Raw genomic sequence first — 17,317 nt, forward strand, 5'->3', positions numbered from 1 at the left:
GCCTGTGCCCAGGGCTGGGGATCCGGAGCAGAGCCTGTGCCCAGGGCTGGGGCTGGGGATCCAGAGCAGAGCCTGTGCCCAGGGCTGGGGATCCGGAGCAGAGCCTGTGCCCAGGGCTGGGGATCCGGAGCAGAGCCTGTGCCCAGGGCTGGGGCTGGGGATCCGGAGCAGAGCCTGTGCCCAGGGCTGGGGATCCGGAGCAGAGCCTGTGCCCAGGGCTGGGGATCCGGAGCAGAGACTGTGCCACGGGCAGGGACCCCTCCCACTGGAGCAGCTTGCTCCAAGCCCCTGTGTCCAACCTGGCCTTGAGCACTGCCAGGGATGGGGCAGCCACAGCTTCTCTGGGCACCCTGTGCCAGCGCCTCAGCACCCTCACAGGGAAGAGCTTCTGCCTAAGAGCTCAGCTCAGTCTCCCCTGTTCTGGCAGGTTCAAGCCATTCCCCTTGGCCTGTCCCTACAGGACCTTGTGGAAGGATGGAGTGGGCATCATGAGCTGCTGCCCTCCCTCGAAAAGGCTCCTCTGTCCCTCAGCCTGGTGCTGGGGTTTGGATCTCTGCTAGCAACAGTGCTCAGGGTGTTCATGTAGGGATTCTGCTCCACAAGCTGCCATGGCTGTGGGAGAGCCAGGAGACTGCATTCAGTGTAGTTGGTTTGGGACTCGGAGGAGCTGAGCAGAGGTGTGTGTCTCGTCTCTTGCTGCCATGCATGGGCAGGTCGCCTGGCAGGGCTCCTGAGTCTCTTGGCAGGTTTCAGAGGTGATCTCTTGTGATGCACTGCCTGCTTTTTCTGCATCCAAGCCCCAGGAGCCGACTGGTCACCAGGAGATGGTTTTGAGCTCATCCCACAGGAAGGGGAAGCTGCAGCTGCCCATGGTGGCGTTGGTGCCATCTTCACTTGTTTGGCAAAAAGCTGTTCCATCTGCGTGGTGCCTCAGCTCTGTGCCCAAGCTTCTGCTTGTTCTGTCTCCAACAACTCCTGTGTGGATCTGTGCTCAGGCAGAGCAGGGCTGGTGGCGTTGGGCATGGTAGTGAGTGTGCTGGAGCACGCAAGACTCCAAGAGGTGTACTGCATCTGTCCTGCACCGTCGTGTGGCTCATACTTAGCTGGTGGATTGAAGTTTCAAAACAAGCAGGTAAGGGGAGAGGAAAGCCCTAGTGTCTAAGGACATGGTCAGCTATGCCTACTGGTAGCCTGAGCTCTATGTGGCCACTGCATGACCAGCATCCTGTGCCTGGAAAAGGTAGTGTCTGGTCTGGAAGAGCATCTGCAGCAGAAGACATTCCCAGAGCGTGTGTTTAAGCTACAACTTCGACATGTTTTGATCCAAGTGCCAAAAGCATATTTTTTTCTGCAGGAGGTTCCTTGGTTTGCACTGATCAAGGTTCCCAACCACCCGTGTAGCAGGAATAAGCATCCTGGGGGAATTTGCTCTTCTCCTTTAAATTCATGTCATCCCTGAATCTAGAACTTGGGATCTTGAGAGATTAAAAAAACCTCTCCATTTTCTCCCCAAGATAAGAAGAGGTGTGACAGCAGCATCTCTTCCTTTCCAGGTGGCTTCAGAAAACTGCTTCTTGAAAAAAAATTGCCTTTTTTTGTTAGCCTGTCCATCAATATGAACATAATGTAAGTGTTTGTTCCCCAAAATAAAGCTAAAGAAATAGATACTGTATTCTGTTCCCCATCAGAAGTAGTCCAGGAAATCCAGAATAGCTTGTAATTAAGCCAGTAAGTTATTAGGAATTTCTGGCAGTTCATGTGAGGACAGGAGCTAGCCAGAGATTTGTTCTTTTCTTGCTCTGGTTTTGCTAAGAACCTTCCTCATGCCACTTATTTCTGTCCAGGATGTGTGGCTGATGATGGATAACTTTGCACAAGTATTGTATTTGTCAAAGGAAGCATCTTGATTGGAGGCCAGCTGTGCTTAGGTCTGTTAGAACTTTTAACTGTGGCCAGTTCTGCTAATGCCTCCGTGCATTTCCTTCTAGAAGCAGTAATTGCTGCTAGTGAAGGAGTATGGGGGGGCACAGACAGAAAAGTAAAACCTGCAGCATGTTCCAAGGAAATGCAGAAATGCCAAAGCTGAGAGACCCTGGAAGACAGTTGCCAGAACCTTGCTGTGACAGAAGTAAGTCTTGTACCGAACGAAAGAAAATACAGCCTTCTCTTGAAAGGTCATTTCTTCTTGTTATTTGACTTAAACTCGCTCTGAACCGTATGCTGTTGTGTATTATTTATTAGTTCTGATTTCTTCCCCGTTTGTGTTTAGATGTATTTGCTTGTTGTCCTCGGATCTCAGCTGCGCCTCTGACCTTGCAAGCTATTCATCTGCATTGAGGCCAAGGCAGAACCTTTCTGACTTCACAAGGGCTCTGCTTATACGCAGAGGTTTGTTCCTTCAAGGCTTTGCTTTCTGCAGCTGGGAAAACATCTGTTTCAGGGAAACCTTTTCTGGATCTGAGTCTTGTTTTGTGTGTGTACGCTTGGCATAACAGAACAGGCACATGATGGAGCAGGGCTCGAGCCTGGAGGCGTGGTACAATACAACACGCAACCAGGAAAGGGGGGACTGATAGAATATGGGGTACTCAGGGTTGAGCACTTTGCAGGTGCCTCATTTCAAAGGAAATGCCCTTTGCAATTTCTGTGCAACTCTGAACAGGTGAAAATCAGATATGCATGGCATTACAAGCAGCTACGCCGTTAGGTGTACCAACAAAGCTATGTATGTTTTAGATGTGTGTGTTTTACAGGTAGGTAGGACATCACTACAGTCTAAAATCATGAGCCTGGCCAGAGCTTTTTGTCCTAGAATTGGTGCTGGTAGGCAGAAATGGGGCTTCCCAGGAGATTTACTGAAGCTGTTTGCGTAGGTGGGTGGATGAGGAAGCTTTCTATGCCTGGTGTTTTCAATGAGTGATGTCTCGGGAGTGCTTCCTCCAGAATAGGAAGGAGCGATGTTTGTTCTCACTTCCCATGCAAATGAGCTGCCAGTTTTGAATTCCCCATGGTGCATGTGGTTCATCATCTCATATTCTCATTCCTCTGTATTCTCCCTCCCTTTCTTTTCTCCAGCCTGTACATAACTTACCATGTTTGACAAAAAATGCAGAGCTCTCTCCTATCGTACCGTGAAATCGCTCCCTGTCATCCATGTCTGCTTTGTCTGGCTCATCCTGCTGAGTAAACAGGTACACAGCAAGGCTCAGCAGCCTCAGTCGTGATGCTTCCATGGTCTCTGACAGAGGAGCTGATAACAGCTATCTGTAATTGAAACCTGCTTTGACTCAACTGTTAGAATGTCCTATTTGTAGGGGAAGCTGAAGATCAGTGGGAGGAAAAATACCCCTCTGGCATGGCGTAAGGTGATAACCCACACTTCATTTACCCTGCCAGCTGTGGTTAACCACAGCCCCTGAGCCCTGAAGCCTGTTCAGTTCTGGGCCCCTCACAGCAAGAGAGACATTGAGGGGCTGGAGTGGGGCCAGAGAAGGGCAATGGAGCTGGTGCAGGGCCTGGAGCCCAAGTGTGATGGGGAAGGGCTGAGGGACCTGGGGGGTTCAGATGGAGAAGGGAAGGCTCAGGGGGGACCTGATGGCTGCCTCCAACTGCCTGACAGGAGGATGGAGCCAGGAGGGGCTGGGCTCTGCTCCCAAGGAACAAGGGATGGGACAAGAGGAACCGGCCTCAAGCTGCACCAGGGCAGGTTTAGATGGAGCTGAGGACCAATTCCTGCCCCAGAGGGTGCTCAGGCATTGGAACAGGCTGCCCAGGGCAGGGCTGCAGGCACCGGCCCTGCAAGGGTTCACACCCCGTGGAGACGAGGCCTCAGTGCCATGGGTTAGGGGTGGCCTTGGCAGTGCTGGGGTAAGGGTTGGACTGGGTGAGCTTGAAGGGCTTTTCCAACCTGGTGGATTCTGTGATTCTGTGAGCTGTGGCCTCCGAAGGATCTGCCCTTGGAGAGCATCATCAGACCCTGCTGGTGGTGAGAACAGAGGGAGCTGGGGAGGCAGAGTCCTTTTGTGTTCCTGGTGATTCAAGTACATAAATCCCTGAATGAACGCTTACTGATTAAGGTATTAGGGAGAGTGTTAGACTGATTCGACCATTGGAGAGGGTTCTGTCGTTATGGAGAGCAGAAAAAACCAGTGGCCTTCAGGGCTGAGGATGTGGGGTTCTGTGGGCTCACTTGGGAGGGTCTCTCCAAGGGAAGCGAGGCCAGAAATAAGACCCTTGGCTTGGATGGCAGGGCTCCCGCTGTGTGCTGTGAGCCTGGCCCAGAGGAGGGTCTGCTTCCCATAGGGAGCTCTGTGTTTTCAGCTGGTGAAGTGAGCAAAGGCTCATAGGGGTGTCATGGGGAGCACTGGGGCCGTTCCCTCTCCCTGGACTTTGTGTCTGCGGTATGAAGCGTTCTGTGACAGCGGGCAGGAGGTGGGGATCGGTGCTGGTGCTGCACGGGGCCAGGCTGGGTGCCGTGTCTGAGCAGGCAGGGACCTCCTGCAGTGATGGGATCCCTGTGCTGGCCAGGATCCATGGGCCTGCTGCCTGGAGAACGGGATCCGCTCCGGCCAACACAGCCCCTGTGCTTGTGTTCTGGAAAGCAGCCTGGCAGCTGCCCGCTGCCCGGGGACACAGCATCTCCCAGCCCTGTGGACTGAGGCTGACGTTACCATGGGATTTATACCCTGGCAGGGACCCCACAGCACTCCCCTCGTGCCATATTTATGTGAAGAGGTGCTTTCCAATCAGACAGCATAGCAAATCACCCAGAACGCTTTCAGAGAAGCTCATGGGTGAGTGGTCTGTGATGGGATGTTCCTGTGTGCTTGACATCTGGTTTGAACTCCTCAGGTGGGACTCGGGCTCTTTCTGCAGCTCCGGGTGCGTTGTTGACGGAAGTGGAAGAGCCAGGCTGGAAAAATGCAGAGCTGCTTTTGGTGGGTGTGTTTGCCCTCAGCATCCTTCGTGCTGGGTGTAAGCATGAGCTCCTCAGCGCGCAGTAACCCGGGAGGTGGAAGTGTGCATCAGCTCGTCACTGCCTGAGCATCCACCACCAGTGATTGCGTGTTGGTAGTTAGAGGTACCAGGAATGCTGTCTGCCCTTTCAGTGCTGGTCAGAGCCGACCCTGTGAAGCCGTTGCAAGGTCTGGGACCCTGCCATGGGCCGTGCAGGGGATGCTGCAGGGTTTGGAACGGCTCTGCCCCACACTCGCTTGGCTGCTGTTTTCCAGCGGTTAAGTGGTGACTTGGGTAAAACACTAGCAAAATGATTTATTATCAATACATTAGCATAGATTGGCTCTCTTGAATTTTAGATCATGCTACTGTAATGCAAATACCATTCTAATTCTGCAGAAAGTAAAGCACTTATATATCTTTTTTAAAAAAGTACTCCACCCTCCTGTTGGAGAGTTTGACTGATCCTGGTTGCTTTTGAAGCCAAGTAAAGATTTTCACAGTCCTTGCTCTCCTGCTCTGTGTGTTTTAAAGCTGTTCCTGTGGAGTTTGGCTGCAGGGACTGCTGTGCTGGTGTGCTGCAGAGCATGGGGCTGCCCATGTCCGAGCCAGTCTCCAGGCAGTGGTAGCTGTGAAGCTGCATATGCCCAGAAGCTCCTGAGCCCCTTCATCTCTCTGTGCCTGCAAGCTCGCCCTGGTGGGTCCCTGCTCTGTGAGAGGGACAGGCTTCGGGCACAGAGCAGCTACTCTCTGGTATACTTGGTAGGGCCCGCAGCGCTGTCAGAGTTGATACGGTTCAGGAGATGCTGCTGGGGAGTGAGGGAATTGGGCCAGACAGTGTGCAGGCAGGTGGTGAATGTAATGTTATTGCTCAACCTGAAACAGTCACAGATCTCAAGCTTGAGTTTAAAATAATGAATTTGAGGTTGGGAGTGGGAAGGTAACTAATTGTTTTAAGGTATATTTTTATTTCCCTGTGTAAAAAGCTCTTGGCATTGATTCAGAAAAGGATGTCTCAGGTCACATCTAATATCTTTCTCTCATAGATGGCAATAGTAGAAGTCAAAGAAACTTGTTGGCTTTTGATAAGGTCCTGCAGGGCCAGGCCAAGGGGGAATGGCTTGAACCTGACAGAACAGGGGAGACTGAGCTGAGCTCTTAGGCAGAAGCTCTTCCCTGTGAGGGTGCTGAGGCGCTGGCACAGGGTGCCCAGAGAAGCTGTGGCTGCCCCATCCCTGGCAGTGCTCAAGGCCAGGTTGGACACAGGGGCTTGGAGCAAGCTGCTCCAGTGGAAGGGGTCCCTGCCCGTGGCAGGGGTTGGAGCTGGAGGAGCTTTAAGGTCCCTTCAACCCAAACCAGGCTGTGACTGTGTTATGATTCTGTTGAGGAAACACGTGGGGTCAGTTCCTGGTGCTCTTTCTCCAGCTGCAGCTGTTTGTGCTCAGGGACTTCCTGAGCCACAGGACCAATCTTTATGTTGGTAGCCTTTGAGGGACTTTTCTTCCACTTGCTTGCTTTGTGAAGCTTTGGAAAACTCGGATCTGCAGCGCTCTGTGATGATGAGCTCCGACACGCTGTGTGAAAGGTGTCTGTGGCCCTGGACCTGCTTCCCATGGCCCTTCTCAAGCTGTTGGACCCTTTTCTCCTTCTCTTTGCCACTCAGTGTCTGAGGACCCCTACTCCAACGCTTCTTTTTGAGGTCTCTATTCCAGAATTCCATGTTTGATGAGCTGTCCATCCTCCTGGCTGCTCCCATTGCTGCTCTGTGCACATTCGCAGCTGCGTCCCTCCCAAGATGGGAGGACCAGCACAACAGAAGCTACAGCAAGGAGGGCGCCTGTGCAGTGGCAGAACGACATTCCCTCGAGTTCTCTGGTCCCGTTGTGGTTGTTGCTAATGATGTGTTTGCTTTCCTGTTGTGAGCTGGCACGCTCCGAGCACCTCAAGCCAGGCACGGGAACGAACATTCTGTCATCTGGCCTTAGACAAGAGCTGGCACCCAGCTGCTTGGAACAGCCACATGTCCCTGTGTTTTTCCAGCTGCAGGAGTATAGTTGTCCCTGGGACTTTTAATGACAGCTGAAGTAGCATTTATATTTTGAGTAGCAGCAGTCCCTAAATGTTAGGGTTGCATACTAAAATCCTGGTTTCTAATCCAGCCCACTTCTGTCATGGGCTTCTATCCTTTGATCGGACCTTTCAGCCCACTGCTTTGGAAACAGGACAAAACAGGGCCCAAACAGGGGCTACTGAGCCGAGTAATTATCCCGGAAAGCTGTATACAGATACAGGCTGTGCCTCTCCCACTGGGCATTGGATGCTTTGGGAGTGCAGTGCCTGGTACTGATGTGACTTACCTCTGGCCATGAAATAATCGTGGGGACGGCCTGAGAAAATGAGCTGAGTTTTTAAACTTCTGACAGCTTAGTTTGCTGGTAATTCATTGCTGAGGCTGAACATCCTCGCTTCTTCCTTCTGTGAAAGTCCTGGCAGATTTCCCAAGGGTTTTCTTGTCCCTACACTAGGTACACTGCTAGCAATGTAAAGACTGTTTTAAAAAATGAGTATATGTTGCAGCTCTGAGAACTATTGATCCAGTACAGTGTCATTTTGTTGGGTTTTTTTTTACAGGATCCTTTTGGAAAGGTGGAAACATTAAATGTGAGAGGGGAAGGAATGGCAGGGAAAGAGATTTTGAAAGGGTAGCACTCCCTGCTGCTGTCCAGAAGAATGGTACAGCAGCATCTTCTCTGCACATCTGTCCTTGGCCCAGTGCACAAACTGCCTGGAGTAGCTTGACAGTGCAGAACAGGGGCAAATTCATATAGTGCCCGCAAATCCTCAGAGTAGTGGTAATGCGGATCATTTCGTAAGTCAGCTAAAACTAAGGCTGAACAGGGTTCCAGTTTTAATGAATTGCACGCTGATTGAGAATAAAGAGACAAGAATTTATTCCAACTTGCTGTATTATGACTAAAATAACTTTTCCCTGTTGAGCACAGATACAGATTCTTCTCCAGATCTGGCACATAGAGCGTGCACTGCGGTGCCTTGTGGATGCTCCCATGGGAGCCAGCACAGCTCCGTGGCTGCTGTGGGCTGCAGGCAATCATAGAATCATAGAATAGTTAGGGTTGGAAAGAACCTTAAGATCATCAAGTTCCAACCCCCTGCCATGGGCAGGGACACCTCACACTAAACCATATCACCCAAGGCCTCGTCCAACCTGGTCTTGAACACTGCCAGGGATGGAGCATTCATGAATGCTGTACACCTCGTGCTTGGAAAGGGTGGGCTCCCCTGTCTGTACAGCACTGATGCTTAGACTGGAGATGAGGAACAATTCCTGCCCCAGAGGGTGCTCAGGGCAGGGCTGCAGGCACCGTCCCTGCAAGTGTTCACACCCTGTGGAGACGAGGCCTCAGTGCCATGGGTTAGTGGTGGCCTTGGCAGTGCTGGGAATGGTTGGACTGGAGGAGCTTGAAGGGCTTTTCCAGCCTGGTTGATTCTGTGATTCCTGTCTGAACACCTGAGGTCTTGCTGTCAGGTCCTTGGCTAATGCAAAAGAGCACAGCTTTGCACACCTGTTGCGATTTCCTCCTTTATTTAGCCTCCTTTACATCCATACCTTGCTGATAGTCATTCAATTCCTGTTACTTCCAAATTCTAATAATTCTAATATTCACTAATAATTTTACAAGTTGCCAATACAAGATTGAACTGCACCCCAAAACCCCCACATTGCGTGGAGCTTCACACTCCTGCAAACATACCTCGCATCAACTGAAAACTCAGACTGAGTTGTGTCCATCTGAAGGCTGGCATTCACATGCCTGCAGTAGGAGCTCTGTCAGTGCAGGATGCTGCAGTGCTGATGCAGGGGCACAGCTCTGGTCTTGGCAGCTGGCATTGTACCTCATACCCACACTGGGAATATCTGTGGAGGTGCTGAGTGCCTGTGAAGATCCTGTCTTTCTGCAGTTTGCAGACCAAATACCTACAACGTCTGCAGGAGGAGAGTGGATCAATTGGGCAGAAAACTTTGTTCTTTGAGCTCAGGTTCATTGAGAGGGCTGTGGTTTTTTTCCTGGTGTGATTCAAATTAAGCCTGGCAGAATATGCCCCTGTTTTCTGTGCAAAAGCTGTGAACTCTTTTAAGTAAAATAACTGTATGAGCTTTTGTACTAGCTAAATAGAGCAGCTGTTGTTGGAGTGGTGTTCTAGCAACACCCTTTATTTCTTCTTAGAAAGGAGCTCCTGTGTGTTGCAGAGCTCTCCTCTTCTCTGGACTCATCTGCACCTGATGCATCTCATAAAAATGCAGCAGATTTTGAATTTGCATACGTTATTTTCTGCTTGCACAGATTCAAGTGTAAGCCACCACAAGCATTTGTGTTCAGACGGCGCCGCAGAGGAGGCAGTGCTGGGCAGAGCAAGCCTCAGACACCTGGGATGTTTCTCTAATCTGAAGGTGCATTTCATTACAGAGTGGGGGTGGGACCCTGAACTTGAGGGGGATTCAGCATTCCTGCTTTGCACAGAATGGATGGAAGGATTCCCCACCTCTGCCAGTAGTGACAAGCTTGTTCTGGTTTTATACTGTGTGTGTGTGGGGGGTTCCTGTATGCTTTTAATTGTAGAATCACAGTCTTGTTTGGGTTGAAGGGACCTTAAAGCTCCTCCAGCTCCAACCCCTGCCATGGGCAGGGACCCCTTCCACTGGAGCAGCTTGCTCCAAGCCCCTGTGTCCAACCTGGCCTTGGTTTATCGCATGTTCAAGGGTATTGCTGGTGTTACTTCATTACAGATTCATTTTAAAGTCTCTAGTGCTCCTATAGCTCCCACTAGTTTGTTAGGACTTGTTATAAAGTTTACCAGTGGGTAGGAATGCAACTCACAGTATTGACCTGAGTCTTTTGAGTGGTCAAAAGACCACTGTGTAAAAAAGAACGTTTTCCCCCTCAGGCACAGTGCCTGAGTAGATCTCTTGCTTGCATTAATTACGAAATCAGTTACGAAATGAAGACATAGGTACCTTTTGCTCAGTTATTGATTCACAGACAGCAAAGCTGTGAGAGTGAACTGGGCTGGTTTTCCATTTAATCATCTATGGAAATGCTAATTAAATTCCAATTGTTGGAGCTTTATTAATAATAATTCTGTGAAAGCCAGGAAGAACATAGTTTGAGGTCTTTCCAACTCAAGGCAGAATGTGCAGAACGGACCATTAGGAGAAAGCCATTATTTTAGTTGTTACTGAACAATTCAAATCTGGAATTACTAGAAGCACCTGGAATACCAGAACATCATCTTCATGCTTGCTTTTTAGTTTATAACCAAAAGCTATTCCTGCAGCCTAATTGGCAGACCGGCTTTAGGTGCTTTATAATTCAATCAACATCCAGAACAGTAATAAAGCATTTGAGTAAATGGAAGTAAATTGTCTTTAAATGACTTGCAACATCGTATTTGCAATAAGAGTTACCCATCTGTATTCATGCTCTTTCAACTGTTCTGCTGATTACTTGACTTAGGAAAGAAATGCTAATCTAAGAAAAATATATTGCTCTTCATGAAAACACATTGAGCAAACTGGATTGCTGAGTTGTTTTCTGGGTTGGTGCAGTGGCCATCATCTGTCCCACATTAGTGTGTCATTTCTAAGGCTTTATGACTCTCTTGGTCTTAAATAATCATGATCTTGCATGCTGAAGCAAAGGTGGAGTGCAAACCTCTTGGTGTCTAAACTCATTGCTCTGGAACTAGTGCTTTTCTCTGCTGTAAGGAAGAGGGGAGCAGAAGCATGAATGTTTGAGCAACCAGCAGGTCATGGCTCTGCCTCTATCACCTCTTGCTGCAGATGTCAAAATGTCCCTCTCTTCTCTCCTGATTGTTTAGAAAACTGCCCAAGCAGCCACCTAGCCCAGCATCCTGCTTCTGGAAATGGCTGGTAAGGGATGCTTAGGGAGAAGTGTAAGCTACAGAGCCTGTGAAGATCAGTTCTCCTGCCCATGCCCACCCTTGCTGGCTGCTGACCACAGGATTTACAAAACCCGCAGTTTGCATTTAGACTGCCATACTTAATAGCACTGACAGACAGTCCATGGAGGATCTTCTTTTGGGCCTTTCCTGCTTTGCTGCCTGCCATAGCATCCCTGAGGAATGAAATCCACCCTTTTATGATGTGCTGTGCAGTAGAAGCAGTTCTTGTTAGCAAAACCTGCCACCTTGTAGTTGCAGATGGTGGAAGGAATTGCAGGGGGTTACCATCTTCAGTGCGTCACCTTCTGACCATCTTTAGTGTGTCACCATCTGACCATCTTTAGTGTGTAACAATCTGACCATCTTTAGTGTGTCACCTTCTGACCATCTTTAGTGCGTCACCTTCTGACCATCTTTAATGTGTCATCTTGTGACCACATAGAATGCCTTCTGTTGTTCCTTGCATGAGCTGGGCTGCATCAAGGTGTTGCAGAGCCCTGAGGAGACCATGATTGTGAGAAGATCACTGGGGTCAAAGATGGGATTTGCTTTTGTACTTTCCCCACCAGTGAGCAGCTTTCCTGAGAGAAACGGCATCTAGTTTGGATTGCTTTTTTTCCCCTTGCTCTATCATATCATTATTTGACATAGCTATGTTTCACATGAAGTTTCTTCATGGTTCGCCTCTACCAACAGATGCTCTTTCTGAAGCTGATTAGACCATAGAGTCTGCCTGGGTCCCACTGCCTCACTGCAGAGTAAAGGTGTTTATCCTCCATCCCGAGCGATAATGACTTTGCCTTTGAGTTTGCTGCAGGTAAAAGGCTGCTGTTGGGAACGTGGAACAGGCAGTGCAGAGGGACTCCTCGGGCGCCGTCCTTGAGTTGATGTGGGCAGAAGCTGTGGAGCTCTGGCTGAAGCCGTTCCACGCAGACCTGCTGCCAGCCCTTGGGGAAGGTGGAATTGTTACCCCTTGCCATGGCACATGTCATGCACCTTCACAGGAAACTTGCTTCAGACACACATCTCCCTCTTGAATCGCTGATGTCAGGAGGACTTCAGCTGGCCTTTGCACATAGGGTTCCAGCTTGTGGGGCTTGTATTAACACTAACCCTTCCCAATGGAAATCTTTGCAACAACAAAGAGTTGCACCCTTGGGGTTTTTAGTATTTGATGTCTTTGTCAGAACCTTCTTTGCATCACCGGCGCCATACATCAGATGTCTTGTTCGTGTTGAGGATGCCTCTGAGGAGGCAGAGTGAAGTCTGGAGGCAGAGAAAGGATTTGTTTTGATCTGGAATTTCCAAACCTGGCCCTGAGCTGGGTTGCATCCCCTCCACCTGCTGCTGTCTGCCACAGCTGGTTGTCTTCGGAGTGTTTTCTGTACAGGGAAGTCTCGTACCTTGATGCTGTCACAAATTCAGTGGGAGACACCAGGCAGGATAAGGAACAAACCCGGCTGAGAGGTGGTTTGCTGCAAGTGCCTGCTGTTGGGAAGGGCGCTTGAGGGAAGTTGTTGTCTGTCTGGACATGGGTACATGTGGCCTGTGCCCTTCCCATGGGCAGGTGGTACTGCCAGCTCAAAGGGTGGCTTGAACCTGTCCATTTTGGGTACAAAACCATAAGTCAGAAATGAGTGACCCATCACCACCTACTCTGTACGAGCTGTTTCCTTGAATGTTTTCAGGAGAGAGCAATGTTGTGCTCTTGGGATTTACCTGCCTTCCCCAAAGCATTTGGGTGCATAATGTTGTGGTTGCCCCAGAAGCAAATTAACTTTTGGGAAAAGGCTGTAATTGCCAGAGGACAAATTAAGCAGAACTAATAGGGAAGCAAAACAGAGCTTTTGGTGTGGTATTCATAGGGCTGCTGCTCAGTGGAAGAGCTCAGGCAATTTTTCAATGGTGTTACTTAACAGCATGCGCGGTGCTTTTGAGTAGCTGATTAAACATCTGAGCTTTCCCTTTCCCCCTGCTTTTGCAGCTCTCCATGAATTCCCCAATGACATCTTCACAAACGAGGACAGGAGACATGGAGCTGTGGTCCTGCACGTCCTTTGTGTAAGTTCTGTGACTTTGCATTTCTTGTCATGTCAGCGTGGCCAGGGCTCACTGTGCTCACCGCGGGCTGGTGCCACTCCTGCCCACGGGAGATTCTGCTCTCAGTCGTGGTTGAGAGCAAGTTTCAGTAGCTACACTGACTATAACATACCTCTGTTTTGCATAAACCCCTTTTAAAAGCCCCAGTGCAGCCCGTGAGCACAGCACATGCTATCAAGTGAATAAATTCCTGTGTTACTTCAACCAGACCAGCTTTGCTGAAGCTGGCAGCCAGCTGAGCTCCCCTGCCTTCCACAACCCCAAGCACAAGGGTGCTGCAGGGTTGGAAGGTTGAGGGAGGGCATTCATGTAATTGCCTTCAAAAATAAGTCTTATTCCCATAATTTCCCCCAGAAATCCATGTGGCACCCCTTATGACATAGCTGTAGAAGAAAGAAATTATCATAGAATCACAGAATTAGGTTGGAAGAGACGTTAAAGCTCCTCCAGCTCCAGCCCCTGCCACAGGCAGGGACATCTTCCACTTGAGCAGGTTGCTCCAAGCCCCATCCAGCCTGGCCTTGAGCACTGCCAGGGATGGGGAATGAGAGATTATTTTCTGTTTAGAAAGATTATTCACTGGATTGATTTAAAAACATAATAATAATTTGGGTCTCCAGAATTCCCCAAAGTGGTGAGATTGCTAAAACGAGTTCTTCTTCCTGAATATGTGAAAGATCGTAACAGTTAATATGTGTCCTGGTTCCTCTTGGGAATTCTGGAGGACATCAGGCAGGCAAAGGATTTGCCTCAAAGTTCAGAAGTGTGCCAAGAAGACTTTAATAGCTGCTGTTTTAAAGACCTTACTAATTTCAGAAATCTGTGCAATTTTGGGCTTGGAGTTTTGTGATTTCTTCCCCAAACAAGCCAGTGTGAGTGGTGTGCTTGGGCAAGGCCAAAATTAAAGGCACTCAAGATAAATGTACTTAAATAACCCTTGGTCTGCCAGTCCGTAGACACTTGGCCGGTGTCAATGGACCTTGTGTTCAGCAGCTGCAGTACTCTTGCAGCAGGAAGCACTGTCCCTCCAAATCCATTCATTGACCTTTGTTAGGCAGATGAAGACAGTTCTTTATTAACATTGTCTTCATTGAAGAGCTGCCAAGTTGGTGCCTGGGAGAGGGAAGAGGCTTTCTTACGCAGGCATGAAAATACCTGCTTCTATTGAATGTTTAAAAGCATTTAATAATTTTCAGTCAGCTTAAATGAGCAGTTACCATTAGCAGCGTGCAATGATTCATGATTTAAGTATAAATGAGATGGTATTGCATGTTGCATTGCTAGCGCTCTGTGTTATGATTTCATTTTGCCTATATGGCTGCAACAGTTTGTTGAGTAACATCGCAGTTGACTGTGTCTGGCAAGCTGAAGACTCCCAAGTTTCCATGGGAACATTGAGTGTGGAGATGTTTTGGAAAGGGAGCACTGGGCCCAAGCTGGATCTTTCAGCACTCAGAAGGATATTCCCCAAAATTCCTCTAGACCCTTGCTCTCTCGAGGGAGCGTGGTGCAGCAGTGCATCACCCAGAGCCTCTCTGCAGGTGGAGAGACCTTCAGAGATCTGAGCAGGAGATCACACCTGCCTTGACGTGCATCTCGTCCAGTGCCTGTTTGCATCCTGAGTGCTGATCGCTTCTTTTCCTGCCAGTCAGAGCTCTCTGCCTCCGGCACCTTTTGTGTTTCAGCAGGAAAAGGTCGCTGTTGGTCATCAGTTAGCTGGAGAAGCTCTGTGAACTGCTCCTCATCCGTACAGAAAGTGTGTGACCATCATGTACTCTTGATGAATACTGGCAGCCTGTTGGCACCTGTGTAACTGTACTGCAGCTAATACAAAGAAGTGTCAGGAGAGTTAACGATGGAATTAACTGTGCACAGTTAAATACATCTCTCTGCTTGAAAAGCAGCTAGCAGGCTCCTGTGCAGCCACTCCAGGCAAAAGAGGGTGATTATAGCAGCACGTTGCTACCTTGTAATCACACGTTTCTTACATTTTAATGCAAAAATAATTTAAAAAATGTCTTGACTTAGAGGAGTAAGTTTAGAATGAGACCATTGGAAATGAGCTGCTAAAATGCCTCTTAAGCTCTGCGTGATCCACGCCTCTGAATGTGTTTTTTCAGGGTATTTAAAAGAGACAAGACCTGGGCAGTAATTTTTTATTAGTAGTAACTAATATTCTCACGCAGTTGCCTACATAAAATAGGATTTGGGTTATTTTCCAGTCTACTTTAAAGTAGATTTGGCTTCATAATTGCTCTCAAGGTAACTTCTACAGGCTTTTTTTTTTCAGTTCTGAATAAGCTGAGGATACTTTTAACATATCTCAAAAGGGGGTTTGGAGGACTGAAGCTTCAAGATGAAATGTCTGCTTAAGAATAAAAAGAAAAATCTGGTTTTAGTGAGAACTAGATGTAAGCATCTGCTGTCCCAGCAGAAACCTGCCTCTGGTTTCTTCCCCTCTAGCAAGCAGCAAGATGGACTCCTCGGTCCATCGGTGCTCCATCATTCTCCATGGCAGTTTTATTGATCAGGAATCATTACTGACCATGCTCCAGTCCCCGAGGTGCAGGACCCATCTGGATTCACCCTTTCCAGCATTGTGGCACTTGGGGAGAACCCTTCGGCTGTTGGGAGCTGTCACAAGGTGCACAGGCCCAAGGCTGCCGGCATCAGCTGAGGTTTCCCAGTCTGTCCTGAGCTGTCAGCTCTGTGGATCCCAAGGGAAGATCCCCCAAGCATCACTGTGTGGTCCTGGAACAGTCCCTTGGGTGGAGTGGGAGCCAGAAGCAGCAATGACAAATCCTTTGCCTTTGCTGTAGCAAACTGTAACCCATTGTCAAAGAAAAACCCTGATACTTGGAGAAAACAAGCAGTCATCACTTAGCAACCTGCCTCTTTAGCCTGGCTTGAAAGTGGTTGTCACGGCATTGGTACCGTGCACAACTCTAGTTGTGTTTTTTACCTTCCAGCAATGCAGTTACCAAACTGATTGAATCAGAGCACACAAATGCACTTTGGGGGGAGGATACAGGCACTTTGTCACATTGTCTGCAGCAACATTTACTCTTGGGTTTGAAGAAGCTGGATTGTAAAAGGGGCTTTGTAGTGGCAGGGAGAACAATGGGGTAATGATCAGCAGGTCATCATTGTGCTTCTCTTGTTCATTGACCTCCTCTTCAACTGTGTTTATTCATGTCAGTAAAAACTGGTTCTTTCTCCTCTCCCCCTTTGCCCATATCCTGTGTTTATTTCTGATAGGGGGCAAATGCTACAGACTGGGGCCTTGAAGGTATGCAGTAGATGACCTCTCGGGGGATTCCCAAGGCATCTTCTTGTTGTTTAATAAAGTGAAAACACAAGGACCCCAGCAGATCCCATGGTGGAGCAGTGCAGAATTACTTAACATCATGTGATGCTCCATGAAAATAAGAGTAAATCCCTAAACACTTCAAAATCTAGGAAAAACTGGGCAGAAGCAGTTTAGTAATAGTTTTAGGTTTGAGCTGAAAATAGTTCAGTTTAAAGGAAAAGCTGACCGGTAAAATGTATGACAGGTATGGAGCTGAAGCGTTTCATTCCCCCTGGATACACCTTTGGAGCTAATCAACTGATTGCTTCACTGCTATTAATCATTTCTGTGTCCTCTCTGAGATGAGGGCACGCTGCTGTGGGCAGTGACAGCCCACCAGGCTGCTGGTTTGGGATGTTCAGGTTGGAGGGAGCCAGGGTCTGGGGTTTAAGAGTCTGGTGCAGTTCACTGCTGAGGGCTCCAGAGCACAGCCTGTGATCCTGCAGCTGCTCACCCCCCAAGAGCTTCCCTTTGCAGTCTTGACGTTGTTCAGAACACGGTTGTCCCCGGGTTCTCGTACTTCACAGGTCGCAGCAGATGTGTTCCTGGCACCTGTGCAGACCCCAGCCCTGCCGTGCCCACGGACACTGGAAGATGGGCTCCGTCACCTCCACGAGGCACGGGAGGGCAATTGCTTTGCTGAGTGATCTGTAAGGTTTCTGCTGATGGCAGAGGAAGGAGGGTTTGGGAATTGCTGGGTGTTTCCCTGGGAAAGCCCGGTGGATGGGCAGTCTTTCCTCCCTGCCCTGTCACTGCTCTGTTATCGCAGTCCAGCACTGGTTCCTATTTTCCCAGCTTTCTTGAGGCAGGTCCACAGTGTGGTGTCCAGGACACGGCTGAGGTCGAGCTGCTCCCCGGGCAGAGCTAGGCAGCGCATACGAAGCAGGGTGAAGGAGCAGGGTCTGTATGTTGCAATCCCTCTCTCAGCGG

General features: G+C 49.1%; 1 protein-coding gene across 6 annotated transcripts in view; it reads left to right on the forward strand.

The window, feature by feature from the left end:
- SLC24A3 (solute carrier family 24 member 3) overlaps positions 1–17,317 on the forward strand; it is a 181,061-nt gene that overhangs the window by 79,645 nt on the left and 84,099 nt on the right. For all 6 annotated transcript variants that reach the window (XM_061356932.1, XM_061356933.1, XM_061356934.1 and 3 more), the window contains exon 3: positions 12,923–12,999. In XM_061356932.1, coding sequence (XP_061212916.1) covers positions 12,923–12,999 — 77 coding nt within the window. The remainder of the gene's footprint in view (positions 1–12,922; positions 13,000–17,317) is intronic.

This window comes from Neopsephotus bourkii, unplaced genomic scaffold (genome assembly GCF_033783945.1).
Source record: "Neopsephotus bourkii isolate Nb327-2 ecotype Australia unplaced genomic scaffold, CSIRO-AGI_Nbou_v1 NB_873, whole genome shotgun sequence".
NCBI lineage: Eukaryota > Metazoa > Chordata > Aves > Psittaciformes > Psittacidae > Neopsephotus > Neopsephotus bourkii.